General features: G+C 43.1%; 1 protein-coding gene across 1 annotated transcript; it reads right to left on the minus strand.

Moving 5' to 3' along the window:
• Window positions 1-3,410: 3,410 nt before the first annotated feature.
• Frs2 (fibroblast growth factor receptor substrate 2) lies at window positions 3,411-16,585 on the minus strand. Its single transcript, XM_032912738.1, has 6 exons — window positions 15,364-16,585; window positions 11,355-11,446; window positions 8,934-9,120; window positions 7,325-7,483; window positions 6,732-6,895; window positions 3,411-4,913 (listed from the first exon to the last, which is right to left on the minus strand). The coding sequence occupies exons 2-6, from the start codon at window positions 11,418-11,420 to the stop codon at window positions 3,963-3,965; spliced, it is 1,527 nt and encodes a 508-aa protein (XP_032768629.1). The 5' UTR covers window positions 11,421-11,446; window positions 15,364-16,585; the 3' UTR covers window positions 3,411-3,962.
• Window positions 16,586-19,826: the final 3,241 nt, after the last annotated feature.

A 19,826-nucleotide genomic window follows, 5' to 3' on the forward strand; every position in this document is an offset into this window, starting at 1 on the left:
CTGCCTCAGTGTAAAAGGTCTGCTTTATTGCCATGCTACAGAACGACTGACATTGGCACTGATGGGGGAGTGAGAACAAGGACAGGGGTGAGAGGGCCAGCGACGCCGTTATACACACAAGGTTTTATTGTAATTAACAGTGGTTACGTTTGCCAACCCAAAATTAAACTGCTGATATACAACAGCATTAAAACACAATTTATGCATAGTACAGTATCGCGTCTTTCATTAGAGAAATATGGAATGTTTAGAAAAGAAATTAACCATAGGGGAAGATTTGTATCTCATATACAATTTGGCAATGGTAGTCCCACTGTAGACAACTTTTATAAAAGAAAAATTTAAATCTAATAAGCTACCTTTATACAAAGTTGCTATATTTATGCCTTTATGTAGGAAAAAAACATTTATAATGCAAATTAGAACATACAATAATCTTACATTATTATACACTGTAATGAAAATAGAAACATAACACAAAGTCTGTCCTTTATAAAACATCTATTTTGCATTTACTAATGCAAATGCGGCACCCGGTGACTACTGTACTATCTATACCAGCCTGTTTCCACATTGTCATTGTCCAATTGCCAGAGAATTTCAACAACAGGATGCTATGAAAGAATTGTGTTACACCCTGAAAATCAAGGACACAGGGATGGGAACTGGGCAGCGAGACGGCAGGGCGCTGGTCTGCGCGGAGCACACTGACAGGGTGAAAGGATCTGCTAACTTTTCAAGCCAAAATGTTTCCTACACATGCTGAATTTCGTACCAATGCCTTGATTCAAATTTGGCAAACATTAAGGAAAAAGTAAATAGTACCATATATTTCACATCAGAAATATGAATGAGATGCCAATACATTACTTCTGAATGGTGTCTCTAAAGAATATATATATATATATATATTTATACATACGCACTACACATTGCACAAACACTTGGGTATTGTGGGTAGAAAACAGCACATGGGAACTGGGAAGTACTTGTTAGCTCGTTAAACCTTTGCCTTGAGGCAAATACATGGTGGCACACTGCTGGGAATTATGAGAACATAAGGCCCCTGTCCCATTTTTAATAGAACTTTAGTGAGGTACATTTTATATGCTGTGCCACAGATTCGGGTGGGTGCAGTGGGAGCATAAACAAACACGTTTGACTTATAACACAGCGGGGGGGGGGCAACATTAATATCTGTAATGGCAAAGATTGCTTGGCAAATGCCCTAAGTCGGAAATGCGGCCTATTGTGGAGATACTGAGAAGTGAAAAGCTTTTTGCTGAGTCTTCAAGAGTAAAGTGCATGTCTCATCACCTCCACAGCAGCAGGAGATAAAGGAACGGTTTTCCAATCTTCTTGGAGGGAGGGAGGGAGGGAGGGAGGGAGGAAGGGAGGGAAGGCACCATATTTTCACTTTTCAAAGGAAGATGAAACTGGGAAACACAACGTTCAGAAAACACTAGTGATACCCATCAGTTTCCAGCCCTGGTCTGGAAAAGAAATGTTAAGATCTATATGGACTAAAAAAGGATTTTATATGGGGAGAAAAAAGGGAGCAGGGATTTTATTTCCAAAACCAAAAAGTGGGGTCACATGAACTAATCAACAAAACCAATTACCTAAAATTAGGTTTGCTTCAGAAAATCTGAGACATATGGCTACAAATACATGCCAGTGAAAAGTCTCGCTCTAAAGTTTACCAAATGGTAGCAGGTACATTCTTCCAGGGCCGAGCTCAATGTCACTGTGAGACGACGGTAAAGGATACAGGTATTCTGCATGACTGACTAAACAGAAACAAAGGTGGCTTCCAGAAGACATCTAGAAATTAACATCCCTGTTTACCTCTTCCTAATATTCATGCTGTACCCTAAAATCAAATTCTTAGCAGATGAAGTGGTCCCGTTTGCACTCTTAGGCCATATACTACTTGAAGCACAGCTGAAATGGTGGTATTGGTCAGCTAAAAACTATGACCCTAAGTCCAATCGGAAGGGAAGCCAGGAGCACAAAGGAAGAACAGAGCATCCAGCCCAGAGAGAAGAGTCCTCTGAGGTGGAGTTACTCCTGTCTGGCTGCTCGTTACGGAGGAAGTCGTACGCTGTTCCCGTCAGTGTCCTTACCCCACGCCACCAAAACCACCTGAAATTTGGCACAACCAGCAAACTACTCAGGAGAAGGACGAGTGGGGAACAGAGTATTAACCATGGAAACAGCACATGTAGCCACTACTCTCTTGAAGAGAACAGTCAACATTTTAGTTCACAGAGGGAAAAGGAAAAGGAAAGGCCTGCTATGCTATAACCCAATGGCACTAAAGATGAGCACATGTAATAATTCGCTTCTCATGGCCCCAGTCCTGTTCTGCTAATCCAGGCACTGTTCTGTGCTGAGTTCCTAAATACACTGAACGTCGGATGACTGAAACCTTTATTCAGTCACATCTGGTATATCCAGATCATAACATGAAACGTCCTCAACTTTAGAGAAAACAAGTAAACTATTTCATAAGGCTGCCTAACCTTCCATTTACTATACAATGGTTTGGGAGTGTTCTTGATTTCCAAGAGTTCAAAATCTGGGATCACATCAGTTTATATAAACTTTCTTCATTTCACATTCACAATTATGACATAATCGAACTGCTTCAAGACTTCCCTGCACCTGCTGTGCTGGCAACAACATTATCAGCTCGCCAACATCATGGATAAGAAGAGCCCAGCCCCACATGAGAGGACAGCAGAGCCGGCAGAGTGGGACTGTGGCCGTGGAGCTGGGACAACCCCTGCTAACGTGCTGCACAGGGTATCCCAGAGAGGACAGGACCCTTGGTGGGGACTCAAACCTTTAAGAGTATCTTCCTTTTCTTCTCAGCTACTAAAGAGATTACCCACGGACACAAATGAAATTCAAAATCCAAATGATGCTTTTGTCATCAACTTGAAAGTAAACAGCAGATGAATAAATACTGGACAAGGGTAACCCTGTCAGAGAACAGTTCCAAATGGACCTTCAAGACCATAACTATGAAAATTCAGACTAAGTAGTGAGAGCAAACACACAATCCCATTCCAAAATGGTGCACAAACATTGTGTTGTAACTAAAAGATATTATATAACAAGGCAAGACAGCCGAAAGACGGAAGGGGCTAAAACTGAAGCTCGTGGGGATTCAATGGCACAGATGTCTCCAGAAACAATGTTTCAATAATCTATCACAAAGAAACACCAATAGATCATGGTGTAGACTTTCAAATGTTTTTGGGTAAAGTGACCTGAGACTGATTCCTAAACCCATCATAACTCTGAGTAAGATGCTATCTGGACATGCCCTTCAAATGACACCGGGAGGCGAGAACGCGGAGCTGTCTCCTTTCTGCCTTCCGATACACAACTAGACTACTAGACTGGGTTCTTTCTAGTGACACTGAAGACAGAGGAACTAACTGGTACAAAAGGAAGTGTGGTTATCTTTGTTTCTTTTACACAAGTGTGGCCCAGGTCAAAAAGCCTTTAACTGATGAAATAAATCCTCACCTTGCATGCTGGAGACCATAACCTGTGAACAGTGACCTACAGGATTCCTCTCAGGGCCTAGCATTATGTTAGTGATGTGCACTGTCAAGAGACTTTACAAAAGGTTCGAATGCAACCACAACTTTGACATGAAAGATGCACACACCCAGAACACTGAGTCTACGTCAGCCAGTATGCACTCCCTCCCCTTCTCATGGTAAATAGGCACTGTGAAAACGAGGACGCTGCTGTACAGCGATGAGCACAACATCATGAATTAGTGAAGTACCTGCTCTGCATTAATTCCCTTTAAAGATGCACAGGAAATACTCAGGGAAAACAGATCAGTCTACAAAAGGAGTTAGTGTAGAAAGGAGAACAAGCGCTGCCTCTTCCTGGTGGAAAGCTCGCGAAGGTGCAGACGCCGACGTAATGCGTCCGGCTCACATGGGCAGGTCAGTACTATTGTGTCTAGTCTTCCTGGACGTGCCGTCATCCCGAGGCAGCGCTTTCTGCAAGTTGGACATAGCAGCAGTTCTCTCAATGTCTATCACGGCGTACAGCTCTGTGCGCCGGGTGGGGGTCTGTGGGAGGGGAGTGGTCGGTGTTTTTGGGGTCTGAGGGTTGTCAGAGTCACTGCCCCCTTCCAAGTCCACCTGTATATAATTGAGTTGCCTGTGTTCTAAACTAGGGCGCCTGATATCAAAGTTAAAGACTGTGGGTGTGCAATCCCTACGCCTTGAACAGTCTATTTTGTGAGCACTTGCCGGCACTGTTACATTCTCTGTATTAACATAGTTATGCATTGGATCTAGATTATTATGGTAGCCATTTAGAGATGGGGTCTTTGGTCCTAAATTGTCGTCTTCATCCCTACTGAGCTTGCGGGCTTCCCACACAGGAGGCAAAGATGGTAAATTTTCATAGTTTAATAGTGCAGGTCTTCTCTGTGCTGAGTTGTTGATATTCTGGGTGTCTGAGGTGCTGGTAGATGTCAGACGACCTCTCCTGACCCCTGAGGCACTAGGGATAGACAGCCCGTTTATATTTTCATACACCAGTTTGTTAACAGGGGGCACATCTCTGCGTTCATCGCTGTCATAGCCAGTGTCCCATTCCGTGCTACTCGCACCACTCCCACTGACTTGGTCTTTTCCAAGCTGCTCCAGTTTCTCCTTTTCCATTAACTGCTTCTGAACAGGGGTTGGTCCTAAAACAAACTTGACTCCTTCAGGCTTAAGAAGCACTTGCGGGTCCCTGTCTTCAGTATTACTTGGCTCTTCTTTTGGTGTGTTGCTTTCGGCATTAGAAACTCTTGCCTCTGGGGGAACGTGCACACTGGCACGGTTTTTCCGTTCTTCTTGTACACCTGTAGTGTTTACATAAGTATGTACCTAAAAAGAAACAGAGCAAATCAGTCCAGTGTAAAGCACAAAACAAACGCAGGTTGACTAGTCGGAGCTGGAGAGGTGGCTCAATGGTAAGGAGCACTGGCTGCTCTTCTGAGGACCCAAGAGAGTTCACAGTTCTTAGCACCCACATGGCAGCTCACAACGTTCTGTAACTCCAGTGCCCTCTTCTGGCCCCTACAGGCACTACACACATAAACACAGGCAAAACACCCATACACATAAAATGTTTAAATAGATACTGGTCATGTCAATTCATTCCATTTATTTATTGAAACAGGGTCTTACTATGTAGCCCAGGCTGGCGTCAAACTAGACTCAACTGTCTCTACTTCCAAAATGTTAGGATTATTGGTTTGTGCCACCATTCCTGGCTTACATATGTTAATTTTATCACTTCCTCTTTAAATGTACTGCTATCTCAAAATGTTTGCACCTATCTTTTTATCTAATCAAAAGACTGGAGGTAGGGAAAGTACGGAGAAATCTCTTAAGTTATAAAAAGAATAACTACATGCAGCATTATATTGAAACAGGGCTGCATTCATTAGGCAGGAAGTCAGCTGACCATGGTGACACATACCTGTAATTCCAGTATTCTGCAGGCAGAGGCAGGAAGATTGACAAGTTTGAGGCTATCATGGGCTACATGAGACCCTGTCTCAAACGGAGAGGGAGAGAGGGAGGGAGGTGGGGGGAGATAGAGAGGGAGAGAGAGGGAGAGGGGAAGAGAGGAAGGGAGGGAAGGGAGAGGGAAGAAGAGAGGAGGGGAGGGGGAGGGGAGGGGGGGGGAGGGGCGGGGAGGGGAGGAGAGGGAAGAGGAGGAAGAAGTCAGGACCAAATAGGATGTTCTTTTTGCAGTTATTCTCAGGTATTAATTACCACATGACTCAGAAGTAAGAAACACAAGCACGAAAGGAAAAAGCAGCTCTGTCACTATCTCCTCATGATCTCACTCAACAAAATGGAAAGTCCTGTGTAAGAGTTCTATACAATTTATAGATGCAAAGTAGCTGCGACCTAGTAAGGTTGTCGCTGCTCAGAAAGGTCTGATGGTATTGTAGCAGACAATCTACAAGTATCTGAAGGACACTAAGAATTTTAGGATTCAAAATGAAATGCAAAACTCAAGTAGATATAATTATAGTAAGTAATATAAATATGTCTAATATTCAGTGGACTATACTTTAAAAACACTAAAAGTCTCTTAATTATGAATGATCATACACTTTACAAAAGATAAACATATCTGATAATATATATGTTCAAATACTTGGCTGCACATAGAACTAGTGAGGAACACCAAAGAGCTCCAAACAACTGGACAGCAAAGTCTACCTTTCCCTCTGTTGTTTGATGGTTACAAAGACTAAGACATCAAAAGCAGCATACAGTCTTGACCCACTGAGGGTTACTCTATTCAGAACTGCCTATTAGTTTGCCTTTCTTCATTGACAGATGCACCTCTCTAGGTACTGAAAAACTACTTGAAAGTTTCTTCAATCCCAACACTCAGGATGCAGAGGCAGGGGGATCTCTGTGAGTCCAAGACCACAGAGTGAGTTCCAGGACACCCAGGGCTGCATAGGGAAACCCTTACTCTGAAAGAAAAAGGAAAGTGAAGCTGCCCCAGCAGCTGTGCATGCTAGCAAATGCATGGAGCAAATGCATGGCACTTGTTCAACTGTTGATGCAGAAGTAATTCACAGTGAGGTTAAATCCCGTACTGAATAACAGCTTCAAGCACTAACACAGTACACTTTAACCCACACAATCAGCTTCACTCACACAGTTAGACCTTACTTGTTCCTCAGCCACCAGCAAAGGGTGTGTGGACTCTTCGCCGACTGAAGGTAAGCGGGCACTTCCCACAGAAGGATGCCGGCTTGAGGGGTGGGATGAAGCGTCTCCGAACGAGGGGTAGCGAGGATACCCATTAGGTAGGTTCTGAGCACCAAGCCCTGGAGCTGTGGTTTGTTTATTGTGTTGAGAAGAAAAGCAGGACATGGAGTAGAACAGAGAATAAAAATGAGTGAGACTAACACACACTGGGAGTTGGTGACCCTTCCTGTCAAGAGCTAGAGCACAGAAAGCAGCCCGTACAGTCTGACCTCGTCGACTGGCTGTTCATTCTGTAGAGCTGGTGCTAAAGCCCCCCTCACAGCCCCCAACACACAGGCAAGGCAAGCATTCTGATACTGACCTATACTCCTACCTTTAACTCACATTCTAGACAATATGAGCTGTTTAATGTTTTCATTTTTAAAGTGTTTGTAACTAAAGCTAGTAGAGATCTGGTGGCTGTTCACCATTTCCAATTGCTCTAGATTAAATATCCATAACCTATATCTCATAAATGTCTGACATGCACCATGAAAGGAAAATGGGCTACTTACTTGTAGGTGTTCGAGGTGTTCTAGGGACTTCCAATTCTGTCTGATGACTATTCCTTTCTACAACGGGTTCTTCCACCACATTTATACTATTATTTTGCATAATCTCTTGCAACATGTTAAATAATTCTTCTGCACGGGCACATTTAAAAGCAAAAATTCCTACAAATATAAATCAAGAGCATAACATGGTAACCATGCCTTTAAAAAGCTATAAGAACTTTGGTCAAAAGAATTTCCTTTTGCTCTAGTCAGCAACAACTGCACAGGCTGATTCAAAGGACCAAAAACAAATGACTATTGAATATTTGGTCATATTTGAGACCTCTCCAAGGCTCAAGAAACAATATAGTAAGGCAAAAAAATGTCAGACCCAGAGACAGGGCAAGGAGCGGTCTGGAATGCTGACTTCCAGACATGACCGTAGCTGTTACATGAGAACTGAACTTAGTCGACCCATCAACAAACCCTATCATCAAGTAAAAGAGCTGGCTCAAGGGGCTTTAGGATTTATAACTAGTTAATGGCTATGTGGGAAGGAAAGACACACTTATCAATGGTGTAGCCTGTACTCCTGAACAAACCTTCACACGTTCCTATAAGTAACTCTAATGAGACTCATTGAATTTCCCCAAGTTGTCATCTCCAGCTCCTGCACACCAAATGACATGAAAGTAGATGGGGGACTAGCTGGGAAGAGAAGGGGATTAGCAAGAGTGGGAGGTGGGTGTGGTCAAACTTTACTATGTGCATGCATGAATATGCCAAAGAAGCCCATTTTATGTATAATGAATATGCGGTAATAAGGCTTTTGCTAAGTTGTAAGAACAGTTAGAGAGGGCTGCAGAGATGGTTCAGTGGTTAAGAGCACTGACTGCTCTTTCAGAGGTCCTAAGTTCAAATCCCAGCAACCATACGCAGGCTAATTATCTGTAATGGGATCTGATGCCCTCTTCTGATGTGTCTGAAGACAGCTACAGTGTGCTCACATACAATAAATAAATAAATCTTAAAAAAAAAAAAAAAAAAAAAGAACACTCAGAGAGAAGACATTCTGAAGCAGGGGTCCTGCTGGTCTGAGCAAATGGCTTCCACAGGCTCATATTTCAATGACTGGTCCCTATGAGCAGAACTAAGAGGTTTGGTCTTACATGAGGACATGGAGTGGGAGTGGGTTTTAAGGTTTCAAAAGCACAGGCCAGGCCAACACTCTCTGCCTGCTGCCTGAGGAGGAGGATGTGAAGCTCTCAGCTACGGCACCACTTCACTGCTCACATTCTTTGCCCAAGAAGTTAGAACCAAAAAAACCAATTACTTTATTTCTACCGAGGACAAAGTGTTTAGTGCATGCTTGGTAAATGAATTCATAATTTATGTTTATTAACCATCCTTTTGGGAGTTTTGTGTGGTATTTATTGGCATAGCGTCTTCCTTTTTAACCCTGGCTTGCCAGGAATTTGCTATGTAGAATTTACAACAATCCTCCTGCTTCTACCTCCCGAGTGCTAGGTGTACAAGCATGGGTCTCCATGCCCAGGCTTTTATGCAAAGAGTAACCGGAAGTGCAGTGCTTTGAATATGTATCATCTGGAGAAATAAAGGCTTTACCTACCTTGTCCAGTTTGACACCTTCGACCACTTTCAAAAGAAAATAGATTTGAGTCATAGCCATATCGTCGTAGGCAGAGGTAGTGCCACTTCACCGAGTCGCGTTTCCGGGTATACAGAATCAGCTCCGTGTCTGTGAGCTCCATTACACCAGAGCCTAGCTCATTCCCATCGTCATCCACGTTAATGACCTAAAGAGATGGGAGGAACTCAGCACTTCACTGCCTCTCAGAAAACAACGCACTGCGGATGACTCGTCAGCCTCTCCTGCACTTGCTACTCCATCCACCGCCAGTGTGTGTAGGGCATGGACTGTGTACAATAATACCCATCCACATGCGTAAAGAATTCACATTCCCATTTAGTAAGACACAAACACAAAGTCAGACTGTTGACAAACGAATGCAACGGAGCCTATACAAGGGGGCAATGGTAGCCTAAGGTGCCTGAGGAAAACAAGGGTCCTTCCTTGTAGGCCTGAGTAGGATTAACTTCACAGAGGAAATCTGGTGGCTCACAAGATGACAACACAATATGAAGGCACGGTGCTAAAACAACAAAGAAATCACCTTTCAAAGAGAACAAATTAAGGCAGGCACGAAGTCTGTCTAAAGAGAGGACTGCTCTGAGCTTCAGAAAATGCCCAGGAGGCTGGTGTGACCCAGTGTTGGAGCAGGTGACTAGCATGCCTGAGGCCTTGGGCTCCACTCCCACTGTCACAGCAAAGAAAATGGCCAAGGACTAAGAGTGAAGGGTGCCATCCGGGAGATCATTATCCCTGGGGCATGGGCAGGGGATCTACATGGACTTCCCCACTTAGTCTTCCTAACACTCTAGACTACAGGCTTCCATTGCACTAGTGGAGGTAAGACTTCCTAACCACACAAACTGCCCAAGACAGCAGAGTGGGCAGGGAACAGGGGTTGAACTTCCACAGAAACAGATACATGTCATCAAGAGGCGAGGGCTTGGGGGTTGGGGATTTAGCTCAGTGGTAGAGCGCTTGCCTAGGAAGCGCAAGGACCTGGGTTCGATCCCCAGCTCTGAAAAAAAAAAAAGAACCAAAAAAAAAAAAAAAAAAAAAAAAAAAAAGAGGCGAGGGCTCGGGGTTGGGAATTTGGCTCAGTGGTAGAGCCCTGCCTAGGAAGCATGCAAGGCCCTGGGTTGGTCCCCAGCTCCCAAAAAAAAAAAAAAAAAAAAAAAAAAAAAAAAGAGGCGAGGGCTCCCAGCACAGCGAGGTAAGATTGCTAAGTGATATTAAACAGCTCTGGGAGTAGTTAGCCTATTTTAGCATAGGTTACTGAGAGACGAAAGAGGACTAACTGTATGCCAACCTCAGGATGGATCACAGTAACTGCAAGCACAGTGCACTTAAGAAATCAAGCCAGACACAGTGGCGTGTGCATGCAGTCCCAAATAGAGGAAAGAGGAGGACTGGGCCTGCACGAAGCCTTGGATACACAGTGAGACCCTCTTATTAAGAAAAAAACATGATCTAAGCATGTGTGAAGGTGTCTCAGAGCTTAAGAGAAGGATCTTCTGGTCACTGTGCCCTGATGCGCTATCACATCTGTATCCTACAGCAGTGGGCTAACAGACCATGTACTGAAACCTCTAAGACTGACCCAAAATAAAATTATTCTTTGATGTAAGATTTTTGTTATAGCAATAGAAAGCTCACAAGTGCTAAACTTGTAGTCACAAGAAAACTGTAAAATGACATTTAAAAAATTATTACCAAAACTAACTGAACAAAAAGGACCAAATGAAAACTAAAATAGGATTCCTATTATGGTCTGTCCGCATAACAGCTCATGTGTCGGAGGCTTGGTCATCACTGTGGCAGTGCTGAAGTGGTACAACCTTAAAGAGCTGAGGCATAGTGGGAGATCCTTAGGCCATTGGGGGTGTGCCCTCAAAAGGAATCAATACAGATCCTGTGAGACTTCAGGCAGTCCACAGTCTCTCAGGATTCTGGTCTTTTTTTTTGGGGGGGGGGTTCTTTTTTTTCGGAGCTGGGGACCGAACCCAGGGCCCTGCGCTTCCTAGGCAAGCGCTCTACCACTTAGCTAAATCCCCAACCCCAAGGATTCTGGTCTTATAAACTAGTAAGATACTCTCCCACAAGGAGGCAGTCTAGTAAAGGGGTCCCTGGGTAAGGTCAGCTTGCTATGCTGACTTTTCAGAACTGTGAACTGAACAAACCTCTCTGCTTTGTAAGTATTTAGCTTTAGGTATTTGCTGTAGCAGTGAAGAACAGAGGAACAACCCATATGGTCAGTAAGAAAGCGCCATATTTACTCAAATACAAAAAGGCACTCTGTGGGGGGAAAGGGGGATTTTTTTAAAAAGACAACAAAGATCAAGTGTTGGAGTACATCCAGGGAGGTAGAAGGAGAAACATAGCTCTGCTGGTTTTACTGACCTTAAACTTGTTCCGATGGTTATCTGGGACAGTGTCTTTCTCTGGACAGCTACAACAGCTACCCATGGCTTCTTCAGAAGACCATGTGAGCACTACACAGAAAAGAATTTGAAGAAAATTATTATAGACAGGATACAAAAGATCTCAAACAGGAAAAGATTACACAGCATTCTGTACAAGCATGATTCTTTGGTGCAGAAAATAAAGCCCAACAACGCTAATGTCTAGGACTAATTTCATTCAACTAGTTGACCAACTAGTTGGTCAATTCTGCTTTTGATAAGAGTAAATTGTACATGCCACAGAAACTCACATCTCCAGTTTATAACAGTCTGCTTATTCTAAAACCTTATACCAGTATCTAACTAATAGCTTACAGTTATTCAACAGTTAATCAAGAAACTAATCCTTTATGGCTTATCAGAAATTTCATGTCCTTCCTTTTAAAAAAAAGTTGGGCATGTGGTACATGCCTTTAATCCTAGCAGAAACAGGCAGCTCTCTGTGAGTTGGAGGTCAGCCTGATTTACATAACAAGCCCCAGGCTAGCCGGGCTACGCAGTGAAACCCTGTCTCAAAAACAAACAAACAGACAGACAAGACAGACAAACCCCAAAACAAAACCAAAAACAATTTTTAAAAAAGGATGTTGGGTTGGGGATTTAGCTCAGTGGTAGAGCGCTTGCCTAGCAAGCGGAAGGCCCTGGGTTTCAGTCCTCAGCTTGGGGGGGGGGGTGTGTGCTATACTTTTAACTAGTCATTGTAGTACCTTTTCTATATTCTATTAGGTAAGAGTTCATTGGCAACATCGAAGAGTTCATACAATAGCAAATCTTAAACAGTACATTAATTAGAAAGAAGGTCAATTCAAAATTCCACCAGTAGCACAAAACACACAGCACCGGACAACCTGATATTTTGTGTATTTAATTCTTTGCCACAGAAGGTCAGACAGGAAAGGTTAAAGAGGTGAGAATACACTCAAGAACATTCCAAGTAAGCACAGGAGAATGCCAACGCATTACTTCTAAACAGAGGAGAAGGGTGGGATACACTTGCTATTTGCTATACGGAGACTGAAAAGCACACAGGAGCCTCAGAGGAGCCACGGCATCACAAGCACAGATCTGACTGAAACCAAGACACTTCTTTACCACTTTCAGGTTTAACAAGCAAACCCTCCTGTCCCTCTGCTGAGCTGCCTACCTTACCTCAGTTATAGTGACAAACCACCTTTCCCCACATTAGCCTGTCAGCTCACATCTGTCCTTCCACACAGCTTTCTGTGGCTTCCCTGTCACAAGATGAAACTTTCCTGGCCCAAGCCAATTAGGCTGATTTAGACTTTACACTTCTCCTACATCCCCATCTAAGCTCCCCAGGCTGTCCGATAGCAAAGCACCCACCACGCTTTGTACACAGGAGAGACTGGTGCTGGCTATCTGTTCTCCCTCCATTATGAGCCCCTTCCCGGTAGAAGCACACCTCACTCATCCTTGCATCCTAGTGTTCAGCACACAGTAGGTACTTTAGGCCATCTGTGATCTGCCGGGCAGTTATAACTAAGATGAAAAGTCATAATAGTATATAAGCCCCAAGAAGGACCACCTCCACTGTTCCCACAGTGGACTGTCATGGCCTTTTACCATGTTCTGTTGCAGTGGTTCTGTCTGCACTGACTCAGTCCACTGTGTTCTCTCTAGAGATAGGCCCCTGGTTGCCTTCACTCCCTAGGGCACTAGCACACCGTCTAACAGAGTCATGGTCCATACATGTTACGCTCCTTACCAACAAGGGCTAAATTACTAAATGGGAAAAAATACTTTTTAAGTTTACAAAAAAGAGGCAATTCATAGAAACATTTTGAAAATCTTAAAATTATATAGCATTCTTTCTCCAACCTCCTTAAAACTCATTCATTTTAACCACAAAAGGGAGATACTCAGATGTGTGTTTAAAATTTATTTGCCTGCAGGATACATTTGTGTGAGATTAACTCAAAAATCAACAGAAACCTGAACTAGGATAAAGACCCAACAGCACGGCAGCAGTAGGCACAAGAAGAGAGAGATGACTTAGAGACACAGTCCGCAGTGCTGAATGGCTAGACTGGTACAAAGGAGCAAGAAGTTAAGGGTCTGCTGTGTGGGTGGCCAGTACTGGTTCCATGGCCAGACCCTCCTGGTGAAAGTGATGACGGACTCAGCTTCAACTACCCTAACCTGAGGCTACAAACGGAGATGTACAAAAGAGCTAACTATGTGAATATGGGTCTGAGGGAGGAGCTTAGATCGGCAGATTGCATGGACACTGAAGCGGGGACAGCTTAGCACTTAAGAGCACTCACTCCTCTTGCCGAAGACCTAGGTTTGGTTGCCAGCACTCAGATGATGGCCCACAATCACATGTAACTCCAGTTCCAGGGGATCCACTGCCCCCTGCCCTCTGCCGGCTCATGCATACACACACATATATGTATGTACATACATACACTCAAGCCCACACACATAAAAAAAAGGTAGGAGGAGGCCTGAAACTTATAACTGTCCTGTCTCAAGTTTTCTCAGTACTGAGGTTATACTAAGTCCTGAGAGCACCATATGCTTATCGTTCCTTAAGGTGTCATAGAATTAAAGAAACAGATTTATAATCAACGGGTCAGAAAAAGGTTTTTTCTTCTATTAAAACATGGAGGGGAAGTGTGTGGGGGGAACCTAAATGACAGAGTGAGCTGAGGAGCTAAAGGTGAGTTAGGTACAGGGGCCAGACTTTGGGGCCTACTAAGAGGTAGTAGACTGCCTTGTACTCTGAGGCAAAAGAAAAATAAGAATGGAAGGGACTAGAGAGGTAACTTCGGGCCCAAAGGATAGATGCCTTCTTCTGGCCCCTATAGTTTACCTGTACAGCACACACGCATGCACACATGTGTACATACATACATATATGCATACACACATGTACAAAAACACATGTTCTCTCTCTGTCTGTCTCTGTCTCTCTGTCTCTGTCTCTGTCTCTCTCTCTCTCTCCCTCTTTCTCTCCCTCTCTCTCTCCCTCTCTCTCAAGGACAGGCAGGTAATAGTGAATAAGCTGAAGTTGATGGCATCTCCCATCTTATAAAATACAAGACAAAGGTTGCAAACTGAGGGCGCTGAAGAGATTGGCAAGTGAGTGAGTGACCATGAAGACTTTTAGGTAAGAGGACCTGAGCAAAAGATGAGAGTCAAAACTATGCACTCGGCAGTCAGAGGGCTTGACTGATCTAGAGTCTGAGGGTAAAGGAGACAGAAATTACAGGATGTTCTGGTCAGGAGAAAAGCAAAGAAGAGGGATGAAGGACAAGGGTTTTGGCATGAAAGCAGAGACTTAGCCCTAGTGAGAAGCTGCAGCTGGCAGTTGTGGTACACATTCTATCAGTAACAAACAGTTCTGCAATGGAAGGTGGGTGCCCTGAGCGCCTCCCTCATGTGTGCCTGCCTGCTGCTGACCGTTCTCATGTGCGTACTGGAAGGTGCTGAGTGGTCCTGATTATAATGGCTGTGTGTTGCCTAAAAGATGAGGAATTTGCACTCATGTTTCTGCACTCTCCTCAGAATCACACTGTCCTAGGCAAGGGAAAGGCAGGGTGCTGGACAGTCTGCATTTCTGAACAGCAGACTAGTATCTGGAGGCCACATCTGTGTGACAGCCCAAAATAAGCACTGGCATTTTAAATTCTGGACAGAGCTCATTAGCACATTTCTTCAAACCAGAACTCAGCATGTATGTATGTATGTAAGGGGTCTTACGCTCCCCTAGAACACACATATCTGAGTGCATTTAATAGCCAGAGGGAGCTTTGGTCTGCGGTAAAAAATCCCACAAATCAGCTGGACATTCTATATTAGTAAACGCTGTTGAATAAAAGCCAATTTTCTGGGGGTAGGGGAGTCAGTAAATCAACACACATAATTGCATTCAGCAAAATTAAATTGATCAGTCCTTTCTTTCAAGGCAAATCTCAACTTACCTAGATCTGGCCATTAATGTTGTTAGCCTTTGAAGCTGCATCAGGAGGTTAATCATATTTCAAAACACGATGTCCTCGTTTGTTACCTTAACCTAGAAATAACAGAAAAAAAAAAATCAATCTCTTCCTGGCAGTTGAGCCCAGAGCATCATCATGCTGAGTGCAATACTTAACTGAAGGAAGCATCCAGCCCTGAGACGTCACCTCCTTTATAACAACAGTTTTCAGTTAGGCTCTGGATGCACCACTAGTTCATCTCACTACATAAACTCAAATACCTAAAATAGTCATTTAAACTTGGTATCTAAGCTGGATTTTTAAATATCAAGCAATGACATACCAACCCAAGTTCTACGGGGCTTCTACTTCTCCATTACAGCTTTGATTCTGCCTGCTCACGTCTTTATATGTATGACCTTGGTTATTAACACAACTCCTTTCCAGGCCTAAAGTCCTGTCTAAGGCTGGAGTATACTGATTCTGCATTCTTAGTGATTTGTCCCGAAACTCAAGACTCCTTTAAATATACCCTCTATATCTTTATTCCCTAAGACCTCCAGACAGGTATTAGTCAATCTAAAAACTGATAGGAAAAACATTCCAAAGAGTCATGATAATGACATTCTAGCAATAAATTAGTCTGTAGTCCTAAGAGATACATCACTGTACTTTTGGAAATTTCTGGTCAATTTGTTTACAACAGAGGGAAGGGTACCAAATGCACTCAAGCAGAGAGGTGTTTGCTGGACACCTAGATCGTATCTATCAGGCACTTTATCAGAGCTTCCAGAACTTCCCATTAGACCTACACACTAACCAGAGTTCACAAGTGGATGATAATTCAAAATAACCACTTCCAAAAGCATGTACTTAAGATAATCAATATTATTTCATCTCCTACTACAAATACCTGAACATAAACAAGCACACCAGGTACTTGCTCATATCCCCTCCATGGGTACCATGTCTGCATCTCTTTTAGCACAGCTTCTTGCTTGTCTCTCTATAAAGATGGGGACCTTGCTAGATAGTCTAAGGCTTAGACTTAACATAGGTTCTCAACCTGTAGGTAGAGACCCCTTTGGGGTGACAAATGAACTTTCTCAAGAGCTGCATATCAGATATGCTGCATATCAGATACTAAATTACAATTCATTGCACTAGCAGAATTACAGTTATGAAGTAGCTATAAAATAATTTTATGGTCGGGGGTCACCACAACATGAGAAACTGTTTTAAAGGGTTGCAGCATCTAAGTTTCTACTACATAGGGAGGCTGGCCTCAAATTGATGGTCTTCCTACCCTAGCCTCCCTAGTGCTGGGATTACGAGCGCATACTACCATATCTGGATAATATGGCTTTTTAAAAACTATAGGTCTTGGGGCTGGAGAGATGGCTCAGTGGTTAAGAGCACTGATTGCTCTTCCAGAGGACCTGAGTTCAATTCCCCGCAACCGCATGGTGACTCACAACCATCTGTCATGGGATCTGATGCCCTCTTCTGGTGTGAACTTCTGTGAACTCTTATAACTAAAATAAATAAATCTTAAAAACAAACAAAAATACCTCTATAGGTCTCAAAAAAAATTGACAACAATAAAAGGGAATTTACTTTGAGTGTTTTAAATATATTTTTAATTAATTCTTTGAGAATTTCATACAATTTTTATTTTTAGTGTATATTCACATATCTTACATACATGTATGTCTGTGCACCATGTGTACACATGGAGCCTGTGGAAGCCAAGCCACGGCATCAAATCTCCTGGAACTGGAGTTACAGACAGCTGTGGGTACGTGGGCTCAAACCTGGGTCCTCTGGAGGAGCAACAAGTGCTCTTAACTGCTACAACATCTCTCCACCACACTTTTGTTTTTAAAATTTGTTTTTATTTTATATGTATGAATTTTGCCTGCATGTACATCTGTGTTCCACAAACATGTCTGGTGCTCAGGTCAGAGAGGGTGTTGGATCCCATGTAACTGCAATTAGCCAGCTGTGAGCTGTCAGAGGACTGAACTCTGGGTCTTCTGCATGAACAGCACGTGCTCTTAACTACTAGCCATCTCTCCAGTCCCAGTCAAAAGTTTGTGAATGTTCAATGATCAAAAATAAATGCAGTATCAATGGGCAATAAATTGATAGTAGTCCACTGCACTGCAATACGTGCCTTCCCCCTCCATGTCCCATCCCCAACATCAGTGAATACAGTTTAGAACGCCTTGGTTCAGACAGGGGGATGTAAGTGCTGTGACTGCAGCATTTACACTGTACATACAGTTCTCTGCTCTGGCACCATCATAAAGGCCTAACTACAGAAAACAAAGACAATACTTCCTACTCCTCTACAGGTAGGTACCCAACCAGTCTGCCTCTGACTCGTGCACATCAGAAGGCTTGATTTTAGAAAGCACTGTTCAAGCTGCTCGCCTGAGTGCCATAAAAGTTGATCAGTCAATTTTGGTTTGGGCCTAGGACAGAAATGGTTCTAAACATACTTCTGACATCTTCTCATACCAAGTGTGTGTACTCTCAACACTTATTACAAAATATTAACCATCTATGAAGATGCTTGATAGTCTTGTCCTACAGTTTTACATATTCACCCAACACTTAATTTTTTATGTAGAAATAAGCATGCAAAGTTGCTTTTGGTAAAACTGTGTATATATAATATGTTTTAAATAAAAACATCATGATTTATTATCAATGATTATTTCCATTGTATACTTACTTTATAAACATACACCTATAGTTATAAAAAACTTTCTCACACAAATGGGTCATGAATGAAAAAGGTGTAAGACGTCCCATTCTCCACCTCCTCTCCATTCTCCAGTGACATACCCAAGAGCATTAGTGTGAGCACACATACCCAAGAGCATTAGACTCTGTATGATATGCCCACAGCTAAACAGAGTCTACCACTGACCCCTGACCTCAGTTGAGGCTCTGCTCCCACTGCCTACCTCTCTTCTCACAGTGTCAACTAATGAATCAGAGAAACCTTTCACCCTTGCTTTCTCTGGGGGGGCTCTCAGCATCTGTCCACTTTCACACTGGGTAAGCTTACAGTTAGTAAACAGGCTGAAGAGAAATAAGAGTGGCAAAAACAAAAACAGAAAAATCCATTTTGAAGATGAACTCATTACAGAATCAGTATGCTAACCTGAAAGGACTTAAGAACAATTCAGATTCTATTTTAAATCTTTGAAAAACATCCATTCTGTCCTCTTTTTTGTCTGTTTTTCTGAGACAGGTCTCACTATATAGCCATGGCTATCTTGGAACTTACAATGTAGAGCAGGTTGGCCTGAACTCAGAGACATCAGCCTGCCTGTGCTAGGTTTAAAGGCTATGTCATCATACCCGGCTGCTCTGGCTTCCTTTTGAAGTCAGTGTGTACAGTGTCTGTTATTGTCTGCTTGGGGTTTGAGACAGGGGTCTGTTCAGCTCAGGCTACTGTCACACTTGTAGTCCTCCTCTGTCCTGCTCCTGAGCACTAAGGTGGCAGCTGTGTACCACTACAGTCCATTCTATCACCCTATGTGTGAACTGTTCTGACTGTTAGCACTGCCAAAGTATTGTGGTAGACTTGCTTCCTTTTCAGAGGAGGAGAGGAGAGGGACACTGGGGGAAGACAATATGGGGGAGGGGGAAAACAGGGATCGGGATGTAAATTCAATTAAAAAAAAAACTTTCAGTACAAATACCTACCATATAAGATATATTGGGTAGCAAAGATTTTGTGCTTCCTTTAAAAGCATACTTTGTACATGAAAATATATTCTCAAAGTAAGTACTTCCAATAGAAGAAGAATAACTTACTGGACCATGGGTATTCTGGGTATTTGATTCAGATCTTCTATGTGCCTTTTTTTTTTTTTTAAACATTTATTTATTGTATGTAAGTATTGTTGCTGTCTTCAGACACAACAGAAGAGAGTGTCAGATTGTTACAGATGGTTGTGAGCCACCATGTGGTTGCTGGGAATTGAATTCATGACCTCTGGAAGGGCAGTCAGTGCTCTTAACTGTTGAGCCATCTCTCCAGCCTTCTGTGTGACTTCTTAAACCTCTTTGGTTTCTCTCCATTACTGAATGACTCAGAACTGAATGCAATGCACGCACAGTGAAAAGGAAGTGACTATATATAAAATGCAGCTTTGCTTTTACTGCTCCTGGAAATCCAACGGTGGGAGAACCACTGCTTGTAAGTTTTCCTCTGACCCACAGACATGTAAGAGCATGCACATGCACACACACATGTGTGCGCACACACACAAACAATAAACTATGTTGAATTAAGAAAAATATGGGGCTGGAGAGAGGTTAAGAGCACTGACTGCTCTTCCAGAGGCTCTGAGTTCAATTCCCAGCAACCACATGGTGGCTCACAACCATCTGTAATGGGATCCAGTGCCCTCTTCTGGTGTGTCTGAAGACAGCTACAGTGTACT

This window comes from Rattus rattus, chromosome 1 (genome assembly GCF_011064425.1).
Source record: "Rattus rattus isolate New Zealand chromosome 1, Rrattus_CSIRO_v1, whole genome shotgun sequence".
In the NCBI taxonomy this organism is placed as follows: domain Eukaryota; kingdom Metazoa; phylum Chordata; class Mammalia; order Rodentia; family Muridae; genus Rattus; species Rattus rattus.